This window comes from Myiozetetes cayanensis, unplaced genomic scaffold, assembly GCF_022539395.1.
Source record: "Myiozetetes cayanensis isolate MyiCay16 unplaced genomic scaffold, myiCay2020 scf17, whole genome shotgun sequence".
NCBI lineage: Eukaryota > Metazoa > Chordata > Aves > Passeriformes > Tyrannidae > Myiozetetes > Myiozetetes cayanensis.
In genome coordinates this window covers 5,595,665-5,616,891 of record NW_026087378.1, presented here as the reverse complement: position 1 = coordinate 5,616,891, position 21,227 = coordinate 5,595,665, and the positions used below count along the sequence as shown (strand labels likewise).

Here is a 21,227-nt window from a genome sequence, read left to right as displayed (position 1 = left end):
GAGTAAGTACTACTTAACTGCAATTTTCTACTTGCAGAGTAAGTAAAAGTAGCAGAATTGATCCCACTGTGATAAAGAATCAAGTTTTTAGTATGTGGGGTTTTTTTCAATTGGTAGTGGTTTTTTTTATATTTCACTTAATTTTTTCCCCAGTTCCTTTCTGTTGTGTCCTTATTTATGTAATATACTTTAACCTTAAAAGATGGCATGGATTCTTATGCCTTTCCTTTATTATTATTGTTATTATTTTTAAAAAAAAGAGATTTATTTCTAGTGTGATTTAACTCTCTACCTTCTAAAATAAGAGAACGTTTTCTTGTATTTTTACATTGTCAGATTCTATAGTTTCATAGATAATTTAACCAAATCGCTCAATGTATTCTCTATATCTATCCAGTGGGTATAAAAGTTCTATTTTAAATTGTGTAAATACTTCAGAACTGGCTTCTTTTTCCAGACTCCCCTGCCGCGGAGTTAATTGTTTACATCAAAAAGACTGTAGAATCTCTACGCTCATGTACTGTAAATAGTGAAGTGATCTGCCTATAAATAAACGATAACATATATACTATAAAGTGGAGAGAAAAAACAAAAGAACAAGTTTGTGCTGCTATATTTTAATTTGTTAGTGCAAGGCTGTTTTCGGGGAGGAGGTGTTTTGCTCTGCTGAAGGTGCTCTCCTGCATCTGCCTGGGCAGCTGGACTGTGGGGGCATGTCTGGGGCCATGGGGGTAGCAGAACCCCCCAGCTCGCTCACACCAGTGACAGGGATATGGCTCCTGTGTGGTAATATCCCTGTATATCGCTATTTTAAGTGTGGCTTCTTCCAGTTTAATTTGTGCAGGAAAAGCCAGGGCTCTGTATTCTGGACTTTGGAGCTGTTCTGATGTCACATTGCAGGAGAAACCTTCCTGACTGGGAGGGTTAAAGATGAAGTGGGGCATACACCTCAAATTTGCTTGAGTGGGAGTAAGAGAGCAAGAAAAAGTGTGGAAAAGACTCCAGATGGTGATGCAGCAGCCATACAGCTGAGGATGGCACCTGGACAGTCCCCTTGGAAGCAGGAGAGCAGTCCCCCGGGAGCCAGCCTGCTCTCTCAGAGGCACAGCCCCTGTGTCCCAGCACAGGGTGTCCTGGTGTCCTGGTCATCGGGGGAGCCCAGGCTGTGGAAGCAATGGGATAGAAGGCAGCTGCCCTGGAGCATCTGGCACACGGGAGCCCTGTGCCAGCCCCTGTGAGGGCTCACCAGGTCAGAGAGGTTGCACTGGATTTATCAAGAACGTGCCTTCATGATGCGGCGGAGCAGGAAGATCCCGGCAGCCTGAAAGGAGCAGGTCTGCAAGGTGCTGAGCTGTCCCAGCTACTGGTTTTTTGCAGGTATGCACCGATTTAGGCAGCAGCTGCACACCTGTCTGTCTCCAGCACAGTTGGTAGGAACCCAGTGTGGGTCACTCAGCCCAGCCACAGAGCCAGAACCAGCATCCCACCCCAAACCCAGCCCTCATCCCTGTGACTGCTTCAAGTGGAGAACTGATTGGAAGCCTATTCCTGCGGCTTTCCAAAACCAGCAGGCTTCAGGGCCACCAAACCAGGAGTATTTTTCTGAAATACATCAGGCACAGTGACAGTGCCAGGACAGATGAAAACATGAACTTGCAGGGGGGAAATGTGGGGATGCTGCTGAGGCAGCTAGTGCTGATGTGCCCAGGGTGGGTTCATGCAGGAGCAGAGGCACGGGAGTGGGTTCCAAGGCTGGAGAACATAAAGGAAAGGTCTGCAGGGAGAGAGAGACCCACAGTTTAGGTTTGTCCTCCCAGCCTGACCTGTGCCTCCCAGGCAGCTTCCTGGAAAATAAACAACTGATATTGTTTATCAAGTATAATTGCTAACTGGGGATAATTTTTGAGAGCAGACCTAGAGACCGAAGGGGGCTGTTGGTGAATGTCAACATCAGTTCAGCAGCTCCATTAGTCCCAGCAATTAGTTCCAACCATTTGGAAAAAGCCGGTGGGATAGTTTTCGTTTTGGCATAACTTAGTGATAAAACAGCTCCTTTTCACACAGACAGGCACTGCTTTTGTAGTATCTTACAGGGCTCCTCTCCAGCTGCTGGAGGGGAGGGAGGCAGTGTTATCTATCTCCTGGGCTAAGCACAGTGTGCCTTGTGAGAGGGGAAAATCAGTCAATCATGAGCTTTTGTGAACAGAACAGCTTTGGTCACTGCCATGGGCTAGCTAGCACCTGGCAGGCAGTGTGGGCAGCAGGGTAGCATGGGTAGCACACCCCAGGCTCCTACCCCTGACCAGTGTGAAACACCTGCTGCTTGGACTTCATTTCACTGCCCAGTGAGCTGTCCTGGGCTGCTCTTTGGAGCTGCAGCTCCCACCTGTGCCTTGAGCAGTGCCAGCCGACACCAAATCCTGCCCTGGGCTCTGCTTCCCACTCCCTGACACAGACCTCAGCTTTGGGCCACTCAAGGTCTGTCCAGGGACTCAGGAGGCTGCACTTTTAAGTAACGGATGCATTTGCCCACTCTCAGCATTTATCAGTCCCAGTTTGTTGTACAGGTCCATCCAGGTGTCTTTGCAGAGGTGAAGAGGGACAGGTTTGGTTCTTTTGCTCCCTGCCAGCTCGGGGACCTCTCTCCCTGCTGGTCCAGCTGCCCCATGCCCACAGGGACTCCTGCCAGCTTTCCTTCCCGCTCCGAGTCCTGGCTGCTGCAGCCCCGTGTAAGCAGGGCTGGTGGACTATTTGCCCTGTTACCCTTCAAGCAGCCAAGCTCCCAGCTCTGAGCTGCTGAACTGAACTCGTCCTGTGACGGCCAAGGCTTCTGCGGCGGAGCGGGCGGGACGCGGAAAGCTCGGCGGAGGAAAGGGAAGACCCTCCCTTGCAAGGGGGAGGAGGCAGCAGCTTTTTGCCCGCAGAGCAAACGGGAGGCCCTGCGCCACTGCCGCTTTCAGTTTCGTTTCCCCACAGTGCCTCGCTCCTTGCTCTCAGCCCTGTTGGCGAGGCTGGGGCGCCATGGTCGAGGCGGGCGCTGCGGCCCGGCTGAAGGACGAGCTGACCTGCCCCATCTGCCTGGATGTTTACAGGAACCCCGTGTCCCTGGGGTGCGGTCACAGCTTCTGCGAGGTGTGCATCCAGGAGGAACAGAAATGCCAGCAGGGCCCTTCCAGGTGCCCACTCTGCCTTACCCCCATAGACCAAGCCGGGAAGCCGAAGCCCAACTTCCATCTCCGCAACATAGCGCAGAACTTTTTGGATGCTTCTGCTCATCAAGAGGAGGAAGAGCAGGAAGTGCAATGCAAAGAGGAGGAGGAAAGTTCGAGGCAGCAAGAGGAGGTGATCCTGTGTGATTTCTGCCTTCAGGAGCCTCAGCCAGCCGTGAAGACTTGCCTGACCTGCGAGGCCTCCCTGTGCCAAGCCCACCTGAGCAAGCACAGCACAAAGAACATCCAGAGAAACCACGTCCTGGTGGAGCCCTGTGGCGCCGAGGCTTTGGCTGAGAGGAAATGCCCCCAGCACGGCAAATTGCTGGAATGCTTCTGCACGCAGGACAAGGTCTGCATCTGCATGCTGTGCTCTGTCCTCAGCTCCCACAAGGACCACGAGATCATCAGTTTGGAGGAGGCTTTTGGCCATGCCCAGGTAAGAGGCTGCCGGGACAGCGGCTCGATCAGGGATTGCACTAGGGAAACCACGGGGCGCTGCTGCACGGAGAGCTGCCCGCAGCACCGGGCTGGAACTCCTCCCGAGTTTCAGAACTGCAGACCCAGAATGGGGTTGAATTCCCATCTTGGGCTTTTATTCTTGGTTTAGTCCCAGGTTCCCTCTGGGCTTGGCCCCTGGGATGTAAAACAAGATGTTGTAAACACTTTCTTCCCGTGCTGAGGGGAGAGTTTGGGCAAACTGGTGGGACCACATGCTCGTGGCTTTGGTGCACTCGGTGCTCTTCCAAGCCAAAGATCAGCCTGAGCTGCAGTTATGCAAAGAAAATTAATGAGAGAGTAATAGAAGGGAAGCTGCCAGCAGCAGAAGTAGCTTTGTGTGTGGCTATTACACATGAACAGTTTTCAGTTTCAAATTATTTTTCTTGTGCTAGTAATTGAGGCATTTGTTCAGGGATAAAATCTCACAGTAAACCTTTCTGTGTTGATTTGTCCTGAGAGCATGCAGTGAGCAAACCTTTGTCAAGTCTAGCTTAGCCTATGTCTATAAAATTGCTGGTTTCATGCATGTGTGTGAGTCCTATCCTGATATCTCCCATTGGTTATATTTGTAGAGTGTTTTTCCTGAAACTCTGAAACAAGTGAAAAAGTATGAAGCTCAGCTGGATCAAAATATAGCAAAGCTGCTGAAACAAGAGAAGGAAGTAGAGGTTTGTTCCAAGGCTCCATATCACTTTGGGGATGGTTGCATGCTGGTAAACTGATAAGGTTTTCTTTTGCCCTTTCCCAGATCATGGATTCTGAAGGTTTTTAGATCCTGGGTGATTTCTCATGTATTTCTGAGGTTTCTTCTTTGAGGGAGGATGATGAACAACTTTCTTATCAGTCTGGGAGGTACATTCTTAGTTAAACTTGAAAGTTGTTGTTAAATCCATGCCTCCTGATGAGTGGCTGGTGTGTGGCTTTTTTATTTTTCCAACCTTATTCAATTTTTAGTTACTTCTCTCATCCCAGAAAAGAACAAGCCCTTTTCTGTGAGTGAGAGCTTGTGTGGAAAATGTCCCTACACAGTCCCTTACAGCTTTGAAAGTGTTTTCTTAATAGACTAAGCAGAGTCTGCAGAGGGAACAGCTGGAGAACCTATTCAGAGAGATCAATCTGCAGCTAGAGAAAAAAAAAAGTGAGATCCTGAAAGCTCTCAGTGACCATGAGAAGCAACAACTTTCTCAGATTCAGAAGGAGATAAAGAAGCATGAAAAGCAGAAGCATTCAGCCAGCCATGATGTTCAGGAGCTGGAGGCTCTGAGAAATCAGAAAGATGTACTTCTTTTCACCAAGGTACCTAACAACATCTCCCTTCCCAGAGATACACAGCTCTTGGGCTGGCCTGTGCTATGCTAATTCTACTTTCAAAATGTCTTTCCAGGCTTTTACAGCAATTCACACCAGGTAAGATCTTCCCAAGGTTTAATGTCTTTACTGATGATCTGGACGAAGGGATGGCGTGCACCCTCAGTAAGTTGGGCGGGAGTGTTGATCTGCTGGAGGGTGTGAAGGCTCTGCAGAGGGATCTGGACAGGCTGTATCGATGGGCTGAGGACAACTGCATGAGGTTCAATAAGGCAAAACGCCAGGTCCTGCACGTGGGTCACAATAACCCCAGCTACAGGCTGGGGGAAGAGTGGCTGGGAGTGCCTGGTGGGAAAGGACCTGGGGGTGCTGGTCAACGGTGGTTGAACATGAGCCAGCATGTGCCCAGCTGGACAAGAAGCCAATGGAATCCTGGCCTGTACCAAAAATATTGTGGCCATCAGGCCCAGGGAAGTGATTGTCCTTCTGCACTGGGCACTGGTGAGGCCACACCTCGAGTGCCGTGTCCAGTTCTGGGCCCCTCATGGCAAGAAAGACATTGAGGGACTGCAGCATGTCCAGAGAAGGACAACAGATTTGGGGAAGGGTTTGGAGAGTCAGTCGTGTGAGGAGTGGCTGAGGGAGCTGCGGGGGCTCATCCTGGAGAAAAGGAGACTCGGGGGACCTTCTCACTTTCTACAATTCCCTGACAGGACCGTGGAGCCAGGTGGGGGTTGGGCTCCGCTCCCAAGGAACAAGGGACAGGATGAGAGGACATAGTCTCACACTGTGCTAAGGGAGATTCAGTTGGACATTAGGAGAAATTTCTTCACAGACAGGGTGATTAGACATTGGAAGGGGCTGCCCAGGGAGGTGGTGGAGTCCCCATCCCTGGAGGTGTTCAAGGAATGACTGGACATGGCACTCAGTGCTCTGGTCTGGTTGACAAGGTGGGGATGGATCACAGGCTGGACTTGATAATCTAGGACGTCTTCTCCAACCTGAATGATTTTATGATTCTATGGTTCTATGATTCTTTCTGCATGTATTAGGAAACGCAAGCCAGTTGCTGTCATGGATGGTGTGAAACTGCCAAACTCACCTATTGCTTTGGATAAATCAAAAACACTCAATACTCTATACCTTTTCCAGGAATTCCTTTCAAACATGGAGTCCTCATTTAAACCACCACCTGGTAAGTGATCATTTCACTATAGCAAAAGCAAGATGGAAAAGTCAACAAAAGATCTTTAAGAAAGGGTTGTAATACAAGACACCAAGTACACGAAGTGCCCCTAGAAGTGTTGATTCCTAACTTTGTATGCTAATTTGCACATGTGTGTACAAAAAGGGAAACTTGTCCTGGGCTTCAGTCTTTGGGGGCATGCCTTGGATACACGCTGTTAAAACAGGCTCTGGGTAAAGAGGTGTGGAATTTCTAGGAGTTTTCCATGAGGATTAAGAGAAGATAATAGCAACTCCTCCCCTGTCTGTGGCATCCCTTTGATTCAAGGGGAAAGTTGAGAACTCATCACAGCAGCAGCAGGTGGAGTTTGTTTACGACATAAATAATCTGCTCTTTCTGTGCAAATACTTTTGCTTTTTTGTAGTGCTTTGGAAGCTTAACCTACCGTGAGGTTGTACATGGTGGGGTATTTGTCCAGCTGAATGGAAAAAATCAGAGTTCCCTTGTTACTGCTGTCTTGAGGATGCTTCAGCCCTTGCCAACAGCCATGGGTCAAGACTGAGACAGCTGAGGTCGGAGCGTGTGTGACAGTGAGTGATGTGCACACCTAACTGGCCACCATCTGTAGAAGCCTTGGGTACACTAAGAAGCACACCATGCTAAAACTGAAAGAGCAGCAATTCCCAAAATGTACTGTCCACCCACCTCAGAATTACATAGGAGCAGCTAAGAGAGTGCAGAAGATGTTTCAGTTAATGTATGCTTTTAATGCTTTGGGTGGGTTGGACTTGGATGACTTGGATTGGCTTGGATGACTTGGATTGGGAAGTCTAACTTTCATCAATGCACACTTATCTGTTAATCATAATGTGTTTTTTCTCTTTCTCTCTATTTTAAAGAGGTGGTGGTTTCAACTCCTCACAGCAGTACAGGTCAACCAGGTTACCCAGATCCATATTGCTTTACTTTTACCGTTGGCAGTACTCCTCCTCCCAGCTTTACTTCAGATAATGGCTTTGATGGGTTCTTTCGGAAATTCTGAAAAATCTGTAAAACCTGTGGATTGAGATAATATCAGTTTGATAAATGAAACAAAGCAAAATATAATAATAATAATGATACCACTACTAATGATAGTAATAACAGAAGGGAGCAAAGAGAATGAGAAAACCCAACCAAAACAAGTGATGCACAATAAAACTGCTCCCCACCTGCCCACTCTATGATGTCTAGACACTGTTCCTGAGCAGTGATCAGCCCCTTCTGCCTGCCTCCCCCTGTTTATATGGTGTGGGCATGGTGTTCTATGGTGTGGGATATCCCTTTAGCTGGTTTGAGTCACCTGCCTCAGCTATGCTCCTCCCCAGCTTTCTTGTGCAGCTCCTCACTAGCAGAGCATGAGGTACTGATAGGTCTTGACTTAGGACCCTTGCACTGCTCAGCAACAGCCAAACCATCCATCAGTGGGTTATCAACATTATTCTCATACTGAATCCAAAACACAGCACTGTACTAGCTACTGAGCAGAGAATGAATTCCATCCCAACCAAAAGCAAGACAGGACTCAAATATGTGCAGTGCTGTCCCAGACATGCAGAGTGACCAGAGCTTCTGGGAGGTGAACACCAACAATGAGAGCTGCTGGAAGCTTGGAATCATGTGTACCCTGTCTGAGTGCTACCTGCAAGTGCCTCACAATTACGTCTGCATGTTCCTAGGACAACAGCCTCGAAGTAGAACGAGCATCAGAAACCGCAAAACTGGAAAGTGGAAGAAACAGTCTGCCTTTATTTAACATGTCTGTCAAGGCTGGAGATCCTGCTAAGAGCCTCAGGCTTAGAGAGGCAGTAAGCATCCCTTTGAAGTATCCTGTCCATGCTGCCATCAGCATGTCTGATGGCTCCTTGAAGCTCCTGTTTTGATGTGGGAAGAAGGTGTTGCTTTGTGTTTCCAGGCCTAGGAATTGGGACCGTTGCTGCGCAGGGGGTGTGCTAAGCTAACATATCAAAAAATGGTTTGTGGGTTGTTGTGATGGCTTCTGTGGGGTATGTCACAGCACACTGCTTCTTACTGCAAGAACTTCTCTTTTATTTGTTTTGTTAACCATGGTGGAAGTACCATTAAGTTGCTCGTTTTTGCTCAGCTGTATCAAATACTGTGTTGGCAGCACATTATTAAAGTCATTTAATTTGCAAAAGTCAGTGGCAATTTATTTTGTCCTAAAGTGGAGAGCACAATATGAACTGCAACAAAACTAAGCAGCAGCAATGCTTATCTTGGCTCTAAGGCAGCAGTTTTTGCCTCTGCCAGTCCTGCACAACCGAAGGCATCCGGTACAGAAGCAAAACCCCCTGTGCCATATGTGGTATGGATTAGTAAGATTTTACGACTGTCCAAACACCTTGGAGAGGAAGAGATGATATTCCTGCCTGCTGCCTGTGGTTCTGCTGACTTCAGACAGTCAGAGTATTTGCATTAAGCGGCCCAAGCAGAAGCTCTTCATCCCAGCAGGGATAGTGAAAGACCCTGAGAGACACTATAGGTTTTCATATGCTAAAATACATTCATGTTCAGTCCTGGAAGAAAGCTGTGTTTTTTCTTTTTCATTTTATACACCAAAATGATATGGAAAACCATGCAGGTAGAGCTGGGTCTCCCAAATGCACCTGCAGTGGCTGCTGCTCTGCCTTGTCTCAGGTAGTACACAAGAGGGTAAGCACAAAGAGGGGTAAGCAAGGCTCATGACATGGTACAGGGCTATTCCTATCCTAGAGTGCCTGAGAGCATTTACCAACCCCCACTTTCCTGTCAGCTGGCTGCTGGTAGATGCGCCTCAACAAGTCCCAGTTCAAGTTTCCTTTAGGTTCTTGTTTTACCCCTAGGGAGTACCTGGGACTGTTGGGGAGTTGTAGCCAATGCAGAGGGTATTCCTGGCTTACCCCTGTTAGGCTCATTCTCAGCCAGGGTTAATCTCAAATTTGCTGCCCTTGTTGTGGAATGGAGAAATTTTCTTGGGGGGGGGGGGGGAGCAGAAGGCTGCAAGAGAATTGTCCATCTCGTGCCCTCCCCAGCCCCCTGTGCTCCCAGCATCCCAGCGGGAGCTCACACTGGAGCAGTGCTGCCCGAGACTAAGGGAAAACTTCCCCAAGTGGCTGCCAGGGCGCACAGGAACCGTCTGAGGGTGGAGCCGGGAGAGGGAACATCTGTGCGGGGGTGGAGAGGGAGTACTTGCAGCGTCTGGGCTGGCTCTCCCACCTTGCTAGTTTTCGTTCTCGCAGTCTGGCTTGGGCGCCATCTCTGCGGCCATGGAAAAAGCTAGTGAGGAGTTTGAAGGAGGTGCCAGCCTGGAGGCCGAACTCATCTGTTCCATCTGCCTGTGCCTCTACAAGGACCCAGTGTTGCTGAGCTGCCGTCACAGCTTCTGCCAGCAGTGCATCCTGAAGGTGCTCACAGCCCGGCAACAATCCCTGGCTCCTCTGACCTGCCCCGTGTGCAGGCTCTACCTGGGGCCCAACCTGGAGCTGCAGAAAAATTTCCACCTGTGCAACATCGTGAAGGCATTTCAGGCCAAGACTTCCAAAGAAAAACACGGCAAGGGCTCTGAAGAGGAGAGGACAGAGGTGTTCCCCTGTGAGTACTGCCTGGATGAGACCCAGCCAGCGGTGAAAACCTGCCTGATCTGCGATGCGTCCTTGTGCAAGGCCCATCTGAACAAACACAACTCCAAGGCTTCCTGCCGGGACCACATCCTGGTGCAAGTGGGAGCAGGCGGTGTGGTGGAGGAGAGGAGGTGCCTGCAGCACGGCAGGATGCTGGAATACTACTGCTGCTGGGAGGGGCAGTACATCTGCATGCTCTGCTTCACCAGGGGGGCTCACATGAACCACAGGGTCATCACCCTGAAGGAGGGACATGACGAGCAGCTGGTAAGGAGCTCTTCTCTCCCCACGGCTCCTGCGGGATTTGCTCTGACCCCTGAGCTGGAGGAAGCCACAGGAGGGGCAGTGGGGCTTTCACCAGGGAATGGGGATTGGGGTGGGGAGTGGGGGCAGGCAGGCAACAGCTCCAGGGATTTCATATCTGCCCCATCAGGGACTGGTGCATTGTGCTGGAATTTGCTTTTCTTTTCCTCGTTTGTGTTGCCAGAGCAGCCTGACCAGCTAAGCAGAGGGAGAAGAGCGGAGAGGTGTTTGGGGCTGACTGGGACAAGGGTGGGTAAATCCTTCAGCGTGTGGGGAAATGGGAGAGCGAGTGAGAGTCCCCATCTCTGGAGGTGTTCAAGAAATGACTGGATGTGGCACTCAGTGCTCTGCTCAAGAAATGACTGGATGTGGCACTCAGTGCTCTGCTCTAGTTGACAAGGTGGGGATGGGTCACAGGTTGAACTCAATGATCTCAGAGGTCTTTTCCAACCTAACTGATTATGTGATTTTGCAGTTCCTCCCTCTGCCATAAATTTTGCTGAGCCAATGGCCCAGCAGATACAGAGACAGGGGGCCTCCACATTCCTGCTTCTGAGTCCAGCTGCTGTCCTTGAAATTCTCCAGAATCAGCTGAGATTGAGGCGATAAAATGCATTTGCTATGCTCAGTGCCTTGCATTTGAAATTTCTGGGCTCAGTTTAGAGCCTAAAAAAATAGAGCATGTAGGAATCCAGTGCCTGGGTAGGAAATGCCTGGCTTACTTTGAACTTCAGGACAGGTCACAGCCTCCTCAGGAATTAGTAGGAGGCACCCTTTGCAGTTATCACAAATTTCCTCCCTCACATTACATATAAAAAATTCAGAGCTGCCAAGCACAAGTGAGTTGTGTGAGACAGGGGCCGTTTCCTTCATCCCTGGGGCCGATAAAGGAGCAACACTGGCCTGACTAGAGGGGATCCATCCCTGTGGGTAAACTGAGATCTCTGCTGCATATTCCTCTTGGGTGGTTATTTTTCAAACTCCCCAGGATAGCCAGTGAAATCGGTAATGCAGCTGTTCAGAAGGAATTGTAAAAGGGTTTTGGTGAGAGGAACCTTGATCAAATTTGATTTGTCTTTTAATGTTTCAAAAATTAAAATTTCTGTGACAGCTATGACAACTATCTCATGGAAAATCTAAAATTTCTGGCATGATTTTTATTAAAAAAATGGAAGTCTGGGAGGTGTGTCTGTCATGGCCATTCATGGGTGCTCAAGGTGTGAAAACACTGCTGGAAGCAACCAAAGCCACTCAGAGACTGTCTAATCCCCAAAGAGCAAGGTTTACTGTCTCCTCTAACTGTGCTATTGTGCAGTTCCACAGCACTCAACGATCATGGTATCCCTTAAAATAAATAGCTGGGTGAGTAAGTATTGCTGTTTTGCTGATTTTCAGAAAAGATAATTGGTTATTACCTTATTCTCAGATCCCACAGCTGCTGACAGATGAAAACTAAGGATTTGGACCACATTAAGGCACATGTGAAGATTCTGTGAAGCTTTAACAGATAAAGTGAGATTTACTGATTTAAAATGAAATTTACTTACTCAAAGGGAAAGTTATTAATTAACCTACCATAAAGTCACACATATATAAAAATTAAACAGTTTCCTGTTATGTCTTATCTTTACAAGTTGACAAGTGAACACAGTTTATTATAGGTAGGACTCTGGTGAAAGAGGGCAGGCAGAAGGAGCCTGTGCCATTTCAGCTCCACAAACTGCCAGTCTGGTTTAAAGCTGTCCCTGCTATGAAGCTCAGTGCTGTCTTTCCTTCTGCCAGACTAAACTCTTGAACACGGTGACACGGCTGCAGCAATATGAAAGTGCCTTGGTTACCGCCCTAGAAGATCTTCAGAAAAGTGAGAATCAGCTCAAGGTTGGTACCCAGATCCTTGCTAATTCAATTTCCTTCACAATTTCCCAGCAGTAAGTGATGGCAACTCTGCTGTTAAAAGCAGAGGAATAGAAAGGGATATAATCCAAAACAGGGAAAACAATGGTGTAAGAAACTGCCAGAAGCCAAGTTTTCTCGCAGCCTCCCGGCATAGCTCCACAGGAGGAACCAGCTGGGGGATTCCACCCTTTATTGTGGTCGCACAGGCTACAGGACTGGCAGACCACAGATTGTATATGTCATTATATATTTTTAAAGTTTTCTACCTATTAGAAAAAAGCATTTTGCATCTACAGGTGGAGTTCTCAGTGTGTACAGATACAGTTCTCACATTGGTAGCTGAATTTTATCTGATTTTGTTACTATATCAGGATTAATTTTCATAAGCCTCTGTTTAATCAGATATTCTAAGCAAATGCTTACTGTCTGCTTCCTTCTAAAGCCAGTGCAAAGGATAGATACAATCCAAATTGATAAAGAGAGGCACTAAGCTGAAGTGTGGGGTTCCTGAGCTTGTGACCCATTTTCTTAATCTCTTCATTTAGACCAATACAAAGACAGTGACTTCTCAGATACAAAAGCTGTTTGATGAGTTAAAGACAGAGTTGGTTAAGAAAGAGCAGAAGATCCTGAGTGACATTCAGTCTAATGAGAAAAAACAACTGGCAGACATTAACAAAGTGAAGAAGGAAATGGAAGAGAGGAGAAAGGAGGTTAAGCAGAATCTTCAGCTTTTGCAGAAGATGAGAGAGCGACAAGATATTTTCCTCTTCTTCAAGGTAAGCAGTGATATTCTGTTTTTCTTCATGGATGTGCCTATTTCTCAGGCAGCTTCCCTTTCTGATAATCACACTAACAATTTTTTTCTTTTTCTTTTTTTTAATTTATTTTTTGATAATCGTCTTTGTAGGAATTTCAACTGGCCACAGACAGGTATGTTCCACCTGTAAACACTTGTTTTCTTCTTTGAAAACGTATGGTGTGACAACTGGAATCAGACCCCACTGCCTGTGCCCCTCAGTCCTGCCACCCTGTGCTGCAAAGCTGTTCCCTATTCCAGTGAGACAGAGGGCACCACATCCACACAATTAACAAGGATGGAGAGATACCTGCCTGCTGCTCTAGTGGTCCCTTTAAATTTTGTTTTCCTTGCTGTATTCTGATGAAAACCACTGACATTTATTGCCAGAAAAAAAGTTTGTATCTGAGATGAAGCCCATAGGGTTCAGTTTACAGTGGTGCTCTCTTGTGGATGTGCATTGGTGACCCTCCTTCAGCTGAGTCCCAGTGAACAGCCTTTGGCTGCAGAGGTAACTGGCTCGTTTCCCACAAAGTTTTTGGTTTGGGGACAAGCTTAGTAGCTGGAAAGATTTATTACTGGTTCTCTTGCCAGTGATATGCTTAATTTATAACTTATCACTTCCTAAGTGACTCCTGGGTGTCAGCTGTAATTCGGTGGTGCAAATCCACACTGACAGTAAGTTAGAGATCCACAGGAGGCTTTGCAGCAGCACTGAAGGCCCCAGCTGCATGAAGGGCTGGCTCAAACATCTACCTGGATGTTGTCATCTCTGTAACTTGTACAGATTAAAGCTGAGTTTGAACTTGGATTTGAATCATTGCGTATCTTGGGGCTGTGCTCACAGCAGTGCAGTCTGTTACTTACAGCTGTGCTGCATGTCAAATTCTAGCCTGTGGGATCAAAATCATTTTCCAGGAGCCTGGATACCATTTAGTACGTTTGGCATTTTTGTTCCGTCATGGCAGCGGTTGTGCTACGACAGCATCAAGTCAAGGCACTATTCACATACAAGTGTCATCAAAATGCCTCCCCCTTTCTCCCTATCAGCATTTGAAAGTTACCATCCAGCTTTGATAAGCAAAAGGCATTGCCAAACAAATAAAAATATATAACAATTGTTATATAACAACTGTTTACCCAATACTTCACGTTGCCAAAGCACCCTCCTCTTTGTAGGACCCTCCAAAGAATCCTAGTGAAGAAGTCTGTTAGCTTTTAAGTGCTAAATGGTTTGCATTTGGTGGAATGACTGTCTGTGCCCTAGGATTGCGAGGCAGAATTCGAACATTGACAGGGCAGACGTGGTGGTGGTGCAGGTGGATCACACCAGGATTGGCTGCTACCAAGACTTGATGCGGTACTTCACGAAGGACCTGGACTGTGTCCTGCGCAAACTGCAAGGTGAGCTGACCTGACCCACCGGCCTTGAGCTGCTGACCCACTGGAAAAGAGCAATCCATGCGACCCATAGTCCTGGCTGATGGCCACTGATCAGCATCTGCTTTAATCAGGGCATGTACATGGCCTTGAGGGGCTGATGTGGATTTGTGTGGGATCTTGGGAGTGTTGGAGAGGGGAGGGGAAAGGGGGCAGAAAGATTTTTCTGAGGATAATGAGGAAGAAGTCTGTTCCTAAGCAGTGCAAGGCCAGTTTCTCCTCTATCTGATGTGGTTTCCTGCTCCCACCAACTTCCCATGTCTTTGGGTGCTCAGTCGTGCTTTCAAGAAATGTGTTCTTCATTTGCCCACCCCTATCCCCACCTAGTTAATCTCTGACCATGAGACCCAGGGATACAGTACAAAGCCTTAAACTTGAATTTGTTGCTAGCTTTGTTAACCATTCTTCTCCATCTCTTTTTTGCTTTTTTTTTAGGTGTACTCGCCAACCAAATTAAGTGGAACAGGTAAATCCTTTTCCTTACTTAAAAAATGTTGCTGACAAATTTCTCCAGCAGTTTTTTATTTAAGGACCTTGTGTCCTGTGCTTCTCTGCTTCAGTTTCAAGGAGAGCCCAGCAGAGTCTGGAAGGCTGTCCTTCCTCTCAAAAGAGGAGGGTCAGGTCCATTCACATCTCTTATTTCGCTGTTAACAAGATGTGATTTGTGTTTCATGAGGCACTAACATTCAACACCGTTTCTTTACAGTGGAGCTTCAGCTATTGGTACCTCTTCAAATTCCTAAGTGTTAAAAAATACTGTTTATTCCTCAGAACTCTGGCTTGACACTGTGAGTCTTGCAGAGAAAATCTCTCACCTAAAAATGTGAATGGCATTTTTTTTGTGTGCATCTCCTCTCTTTGCCAGAGGTGAACCAGCAGCCTCAGGGCACAGCTCTCAAAATCTGCACTGGGCAGAAATCTCTGGGAACTCACCAGAGAAATCATTTATCTTCAGCCTGAGGGAGACACTGGCTTTGCTTCAGCACTCACTAAAGTCTGAGCCTGTTCCAAGCAAAGACCAAAGAGGGGTTCCCACCAACTGAGCAGAAACTGGAGCAAACCCAGTGCCTGAAAGGATTCCCAGACCAAATGCTGCAGGAGATATGAAATGTGTGAACACTATTTCTCTTAAGATAGCACTAGTCCAATGCTCAGATATATTTCTGCTGGGCACAGTGGTGCATCTGTTCCACAAGCTTTTTTGAATAAATGTTATTTAGAAGTCATATAAAAGATGGTTTTAATTATTTTTTTTATTGCTGAAACTGCAGTTTGCAAACAGGTTTTTCTTAATCCATAAATTCAAAGGAAAATCCTACTTTCTTCATCACTTTTTAATTTTTGGAGCACATCCGGAGGTATATCTTTTAATCAGTGTACATGTCCATTTATTTGTCTTGTGAGCTCAGTCTTCTACAGACATACCAATGGCTGTGGTCTATATGGAATGAGACAGCTACTCGAAAGGGAAAAGAAATATTGTTTTCTGAGGGAACGCGAAGCTCTACTTGGCAGCAACTTGTAAAGTATGTTATTAACATAGCAACAAAATATGACTATTATTACAGTGACTACAACTTTTCCATCTTGTGTATTCCTACAGGGCAAACCAAAGTAAAGGACTAGCATGTGACAGATATAAAACTTCTTGGTTCGCGAATTACCAGCAGAAAAAGAGAGGCGAAGAACAAACGTCAGAACTGAGATGGAAAGGAAAAGTTTAATATTGTTACCTTTAATAATGAGAATCTGCCAAGTGTCTTGACCTCCCCTGCATCCCTTCCATTCAAATCAATTCTGTAGCAGATGCAAATTTAAAAATGAAGTGCTAAGAATTACATGAATGTAAGAAAATCTTTGGTTTCTGTTGTTTTCCAAACTGTGGGCTGTATCACCTCGTGGTTCTCATTATATTTGTGCACTATTGTTTGTGGTGATTCTGTTGTCATTAGGTGGCTGGATAACCAAATAAATGGTGCAGATAAGCAAGGCTGTGTGATTTCATGCCATTACCAGGAATTAGTTCTTGAGAGCATTGTTTGTGGGTGGCTGCAGTAGAAAGCTGTTCAGGACCATGCTACAGATTTGGATTATCCCATTCAACACAAGTGTCTTTGTAGCAGTGTCTTATCTTTGTATGGATCAACCTCGAGGCAACATTTTAATGCTTCCACAGAGTGTTCAAAGAGCCATGGTAACCACCAGGGTTAGTAGCACACAAAGATGCTTTACGGTCACATCTCCGTGGGTACAGATCATGGAATATGCTGAAGGGAAGGGACTCACAAGGATCATCCACTCCAGCTCCTGGCCCTGCCCAGGACACCCCAAAAATCCCACCCTGTCCCTGAGAGCGTTGTCCGAACACTCCTTGAGCTCTTGGTTAGCCTTGGGGCTGTGCCCACTGCCCTGGGGAGCCTGTTCAGTGCCCAACCACCCTCTGGGGGAAGAACCTTTTCCCAATATCCAGCCTAACCCTCCCCTGAGACAGCTCCAGTTGTTCCCTCAGGTCCTGTCACTGGTCACAGAGAGCAAAGATCAGAGCTGCTCTTCTTCTGCTCTTGGGAGGATGTTAAAGCCCATAGTGAGGTCTGACCTTGGTCTCCTCCGGCTGAACAAACCAAGTGACCTCAGCCACTCCAGACCCTTCACCATCTTCATGTCCCTCCTTTGGATGCTCTCTAAGAGTTTTAGGTATTTTTATATTGTGGTGCACACCAGGCTCGAGGTGAGGCCACAGCAGTGCAGAGCAGAGCAGGACAATCGCTTCCCTCAGCCAGGTGGGGATGTTCTTTCCTGACCAAGCACATCTGTGTTTTCCTGATGTAGCCTTTACTGCACATGCCAACTCCACAAAGGGATTTCATAGATGCTTCCAGGCAATTAGACTCACTCTCTGGTGCTGGAGGCTGCTCTGTGCCTAGCTGGGATCCAGATTCCACACGTAGGTTCACAACCTGGGTGTTTCTACTATAAATAATAAAAATACTGCAAAACAGGGTTTCCAACAAAAGTATTTTTAAAAAAGAAAGGCTAAAGTTCTGTGTGCTTTTGTGGGATTCATGGCTACATCTCTATTCTGTTACCTGTGATAACATATATCTACTTGCAGGGATTAAAACTAAATGCAGCAAACTGCATCTCAGATTTAGAGTAACATCTCCCTTCATGGCTCAGATGGACTGGCCAAGCTGTAATGTATCCTCAGTCCTTGGTCTGCTGCACACATCAACTGTCAGCATAACAGAAAGTGCCTGGCCAAATTTTGGGAGCTCAGCAGTAGCTCAAGGTGACTTTGCAGATATTCCTTACTGCTTGAAGGCAGCAAGACACGAAGGACAGCTGCACTCAACCACTCAAATGAGGCAAAAGAAATGAGCCTGTCCTTCAGCACTTTTATTACCTGGGTTTTTCTCTGGCTGTCACCCCAGATAAAGGAGCTGTGACCAGCCAGTGCAGTTCAGTGCTGCTGCTGCAGACCAAGTTACTGCACTGCTGCAAATCACTACAGAGAGTGAGACTGACTCAAACATTGTATTTTAAGTCACTCCTTCCCCACCATCTCATAGAGAACCCTACATCGACTACACTTAGGAAACATCAGCACCTCTGTAGCCCCTTCTGAAATATCAGCTGAGCATTTCCTCAACAAAACTGGCACTACAAACATATGTTTCTGTATCTCCAGCCACAGGCTATAGTGGGAGGACCAGAGTCCACTCTTCCCATCACTAGCAGAAGGAAAGGGGAACTGGCAGCAGAGTGCTGAGCAGTTCTTACACTTCAGGCAGCTGCCCTCAGCAGCATTTTCTGGATATATAGCTGCCCCCTTGCCTGCAAGCAGTTCACAGTTTTTTAACATCATGATGGTGTTTATTTTCCCCAGGGAAAGGATGAGGTACTGAGTTCACCTTTCCCCTGATGCCAGCCATCAGCTCCCTGAATCTCTGAGCCCCTGGCAGAAGTGTCTGTGACCTGTTTAGAGAGGGGTCCTCCCAGAAACCTGAACCGTCCAGTTCTCATAAGTGGAATCACATTCACAGGATGCTTTCAGAGGGGTTGGGAGCAGTCTGAGCAGGGAGTATGTCTGCAGCAGGCTGGGCAAAGGCCATTTGTGCTTTCAGGAAGAGCTGGGCAGCTCTCATTAGACAGGTGTGACGCTGCCTTTGGCACGCCCATCACAGGAAATACAGTACAGCATTTGATTGAAGTACTTGGCTTAACTTACACCCAGAGCCTACGGGACTCGGTGACCAAAACAAAGGCATTAATTGTCTGAATGAAACTTGCCAAGCAACTAGTTTGGAGGGAAAAGTGCAGGTAGCTCTTCACTGTGAGACTTATGAGACTCAGTTTGGGGCTGATGTGAACACCTGCCAAAACAGAGCAAAAGAAGGTGACCCTGTTGTAGGCAAAATTCATGTGATCCAGGAGATAAGAACTTCATAATCCCTACTAGATGACAAAAGCAAAGGATTTTAAGTAGACTGGAAAAAATAAAAGTTTTAATACTGCTGCAGGCTCATAAAGCTTTTGGATGAAAATTAGTATCTAGAAAGATAGAATTTCTGAGTTAGATACTAAATTGATGGTGCAGTTAAATTCCCTCCCCACATTTGTCTGTTTGCAAAGAGAATTGGGAATTTGAGATTTGTACTTTTAATAATCCATGCATCAGCCTTAAGGAAACAAAGAGGTTAAAGTCTGAATGAAAGCAATGTAAGAAAACACTGGAGTCCAGCAATTAACTAAGCTTTTTAACACACAACACTGAAAATTTTATTACCTAATTAGTTTTTGACTCTAGAAGACTATGACATACACTGAGAGTGTAGCAGTTCTGCATAGATATTTGTGCTGAACACTCTTTCTTGATAGCAATATAATTGTGACATACATAGTCCTGAGATATGGACAGAGCTTATTTCTTTTTTGATATCTTTATGGCTTAAGTATTTTGACTATCTAAGAACTCTGACTTATCACATCTTTAATTTTTTATTATGCCCCCTTCCCTCCACCTACTTCGTTTTTACTTGGTGTTTGTCTCATCCTTGATAGAAGCCTTAAGAGGGGAGGTGAGTGAAGTAGATGATTTTATGGCTCTTCTTTTTTGGTTTTGCCAAGCATGGAATGATGTGACTGAATTAAATTAAATGCATTTCAAACACTTGGATAGGCCTCCTTCTGTTGGGCTAGGTCTGATGGGCTTTCTAAATAAGGCAGACCTGCCACATCTAGACCTCTGCATGTCTGACACTGGGGCCTTCTCAGCCCAGCAGGTCTGGGTGACCCGATGCCTGGATGGGGAGGAAGGTTTGTCCCAGCTTTGACACACAGATGGATTTCACAGACAGGAACAAGGCAGTTCCCATCTTCTCCATCTCCAAACTTAATGCAAAATAATGCAAATGCAGGCCCAAATCTCAGTGGAGTGTGAGTTGCACAGGGAAGGAAGGGCAAGGAGATAAAATATCATGTTTTTAGGCACTTCCACCACAGCCCTCCTGTGGAGGTGCACCCAGCAGGACCAGGGCACTGGGCAGGGAGGTACCAGGAGGATGTGACTGAAAGCAGGAGGCTCCCTATGCAAGGCTGGGGGCCAGGTGGCATAAACCATCTAGGGGAAAATCAGAGGGTGCCCTTATCTACTGAGCCATAAAGCAGAGCTGGAAGCCTGGAAAAGACTGAGAAGAACCAGGGAGAGCCGCTGCACGTAGGGTTTATTGTCAGAGTAGAGAAGGATGATAACACCATCACATGCAGCCCATGGAGAAATTTGCTGGGTGAGACCAGGGCACAGTGGGGCTGTACAAGAGCTGCTGGGCAAAAAGCAAGGTGGGAGGGCTTCCCTGGGCTGCCCAGGGGTGTGTACTCAGTGGAACAAAACAGAGCGTTTTCCAAGATTATTTTGCAGTCTGAGAAACTGGTCTCTGGAGATTTGGTATTTACAAAGATGATGGAGAAATGTGGAGAGCCAGAGGCAGTGGGCTTGCCAGGCAGACTGAGTGGGATGGCACGTGCTGGTGTTTGTGTGCCAGCAAGTCCCAGCTCACCGATCCCTGGCAGGAGATTCTGGAGCATGAGAAGCCCAGGGGCACATTTCTCCAAGGCCAAAATTCCCTTAGCACACAAATATTAACCATAAAGCTTAATATATCTTGAGAAAAGGAAAGCAGATGGAAGTTAAATGATTTAATTATCTTAAATATTTGCTTGGATTTTTTCCCCCCATTGTTTTAGAAAGTCAGTGTAAAAGTAAAAAGAAAAAAACCCTTAATGATATCAGTGGTTCACGAAAAAAATGATGCTTAGGATTTTTTTTTAATATCGTGTTCCAAGAAGATATTATTTCCCTGTTTTGTCCACGAAGACATGATGTATTTCATGATCCGAGTTGTTCCACAGCCTATACCTCTAGAACAAGAATGAAAATGCTGTAACACCTGTTGCTCAGGTTTGTGATTCCTTGCTAGGATTCTGCAGCGTCCCTGTGCAAAAGGCTCCTCTTTAGTGCTTTTGTCATAGATGTCAATCTTTCCACGGATTCACTCTGGTCATCTTGGAGTCACCATATACTTCAAACTCAATTAAAACTCCCGTGGAAGTCCCTAAGGGGACTAGGAAGTCAAAGTCACTGATTCTTTCAACAGTCAGGGGAGAGGTAGGGAGCTATTTTATTTCCTTTTTAGCTTGCCTGTTCTAGCTACCATGACATCTAGTTAAACCCTAATGGAGAGGGTAAATGTTTCCTATGAAAATATTCAGTATTTCTACAGCAAGGTTGATAGCATTTGCCTAACACTGAAAGACACGAACGTGGATCCTGCAGGCTTGAAGCTGGGCTTGCTTTCTCCAACTGTGTATTGATGGGTTTTTTGACAGCTCAAGGTTCCACCTGGAATGCAAATATTGGGCAATGTTTG

General features: G+C 46.6%; 1 protein-coding gene across 1 annotated transcript; it reads left to right on the top strand.

Moving 5' to 3' along the window:
* Positions 1 to 731: 731 nt before the first annotated feature.
* LOC126638509 (uncharacterized) lies at positions 732 to 16,255 on the top strand. Its single transcript, XM_050312463.1, has 13 exons — positions 732 to 3,648; positions 4,283 to 4,378; positions 4,773 to 5,006; positions 5,095 to 5,117; positions 6,071 to 6,213; positions 7,104 to 7,243; positions 9,483 to 10,130; positions 11,949 to 12,044; positions 12,608 to 12,841; positions 12,973 to 12,995; positions 14,129 to 14,265; positions 14,737 to 14,767; positions 15,905 to 16,255. Exons 1-13 carry the CDS (start codon positions 3,022 to 3,024, stop codon positions 16,023 to 16,025), a joined length of 2,553 nt encoding a protein of 850 aa, XP_050168420.1. The 5' UTR covers positions 732 to 3,021; the 3' UTR covers positions 16,026 to 16,255.
* Positions 16,256 to 21,227: the final 4,972 nt, after the last annotated feature.

Excerpts from the sequence above, each read along its gene's own strand:
- LOC126638509 (XM_050312463.1), top strand. The coding sequence starts at position 3,022 with ATGGTCGAGGCGGGCGCTGCGGCCCGGCTGAAGGACGAGCTGACCTGC. Across the intron at positions 12,045-12,607 it reads AAAGTGAGAATCAGCTCAAG|ACCAATACAAAGACAGTGAC; the intron begins GTTGGTACCCAG and ends CTCTTCATTTAG. Across the intron at positions 12,842-12,972 it reads ATATTTTCCTCTTCTTCAAG|GAATTTCAACTGGCCACAGA; the intron begins GTAAGCAGTGAT and ends TCGTCTTTGTAG.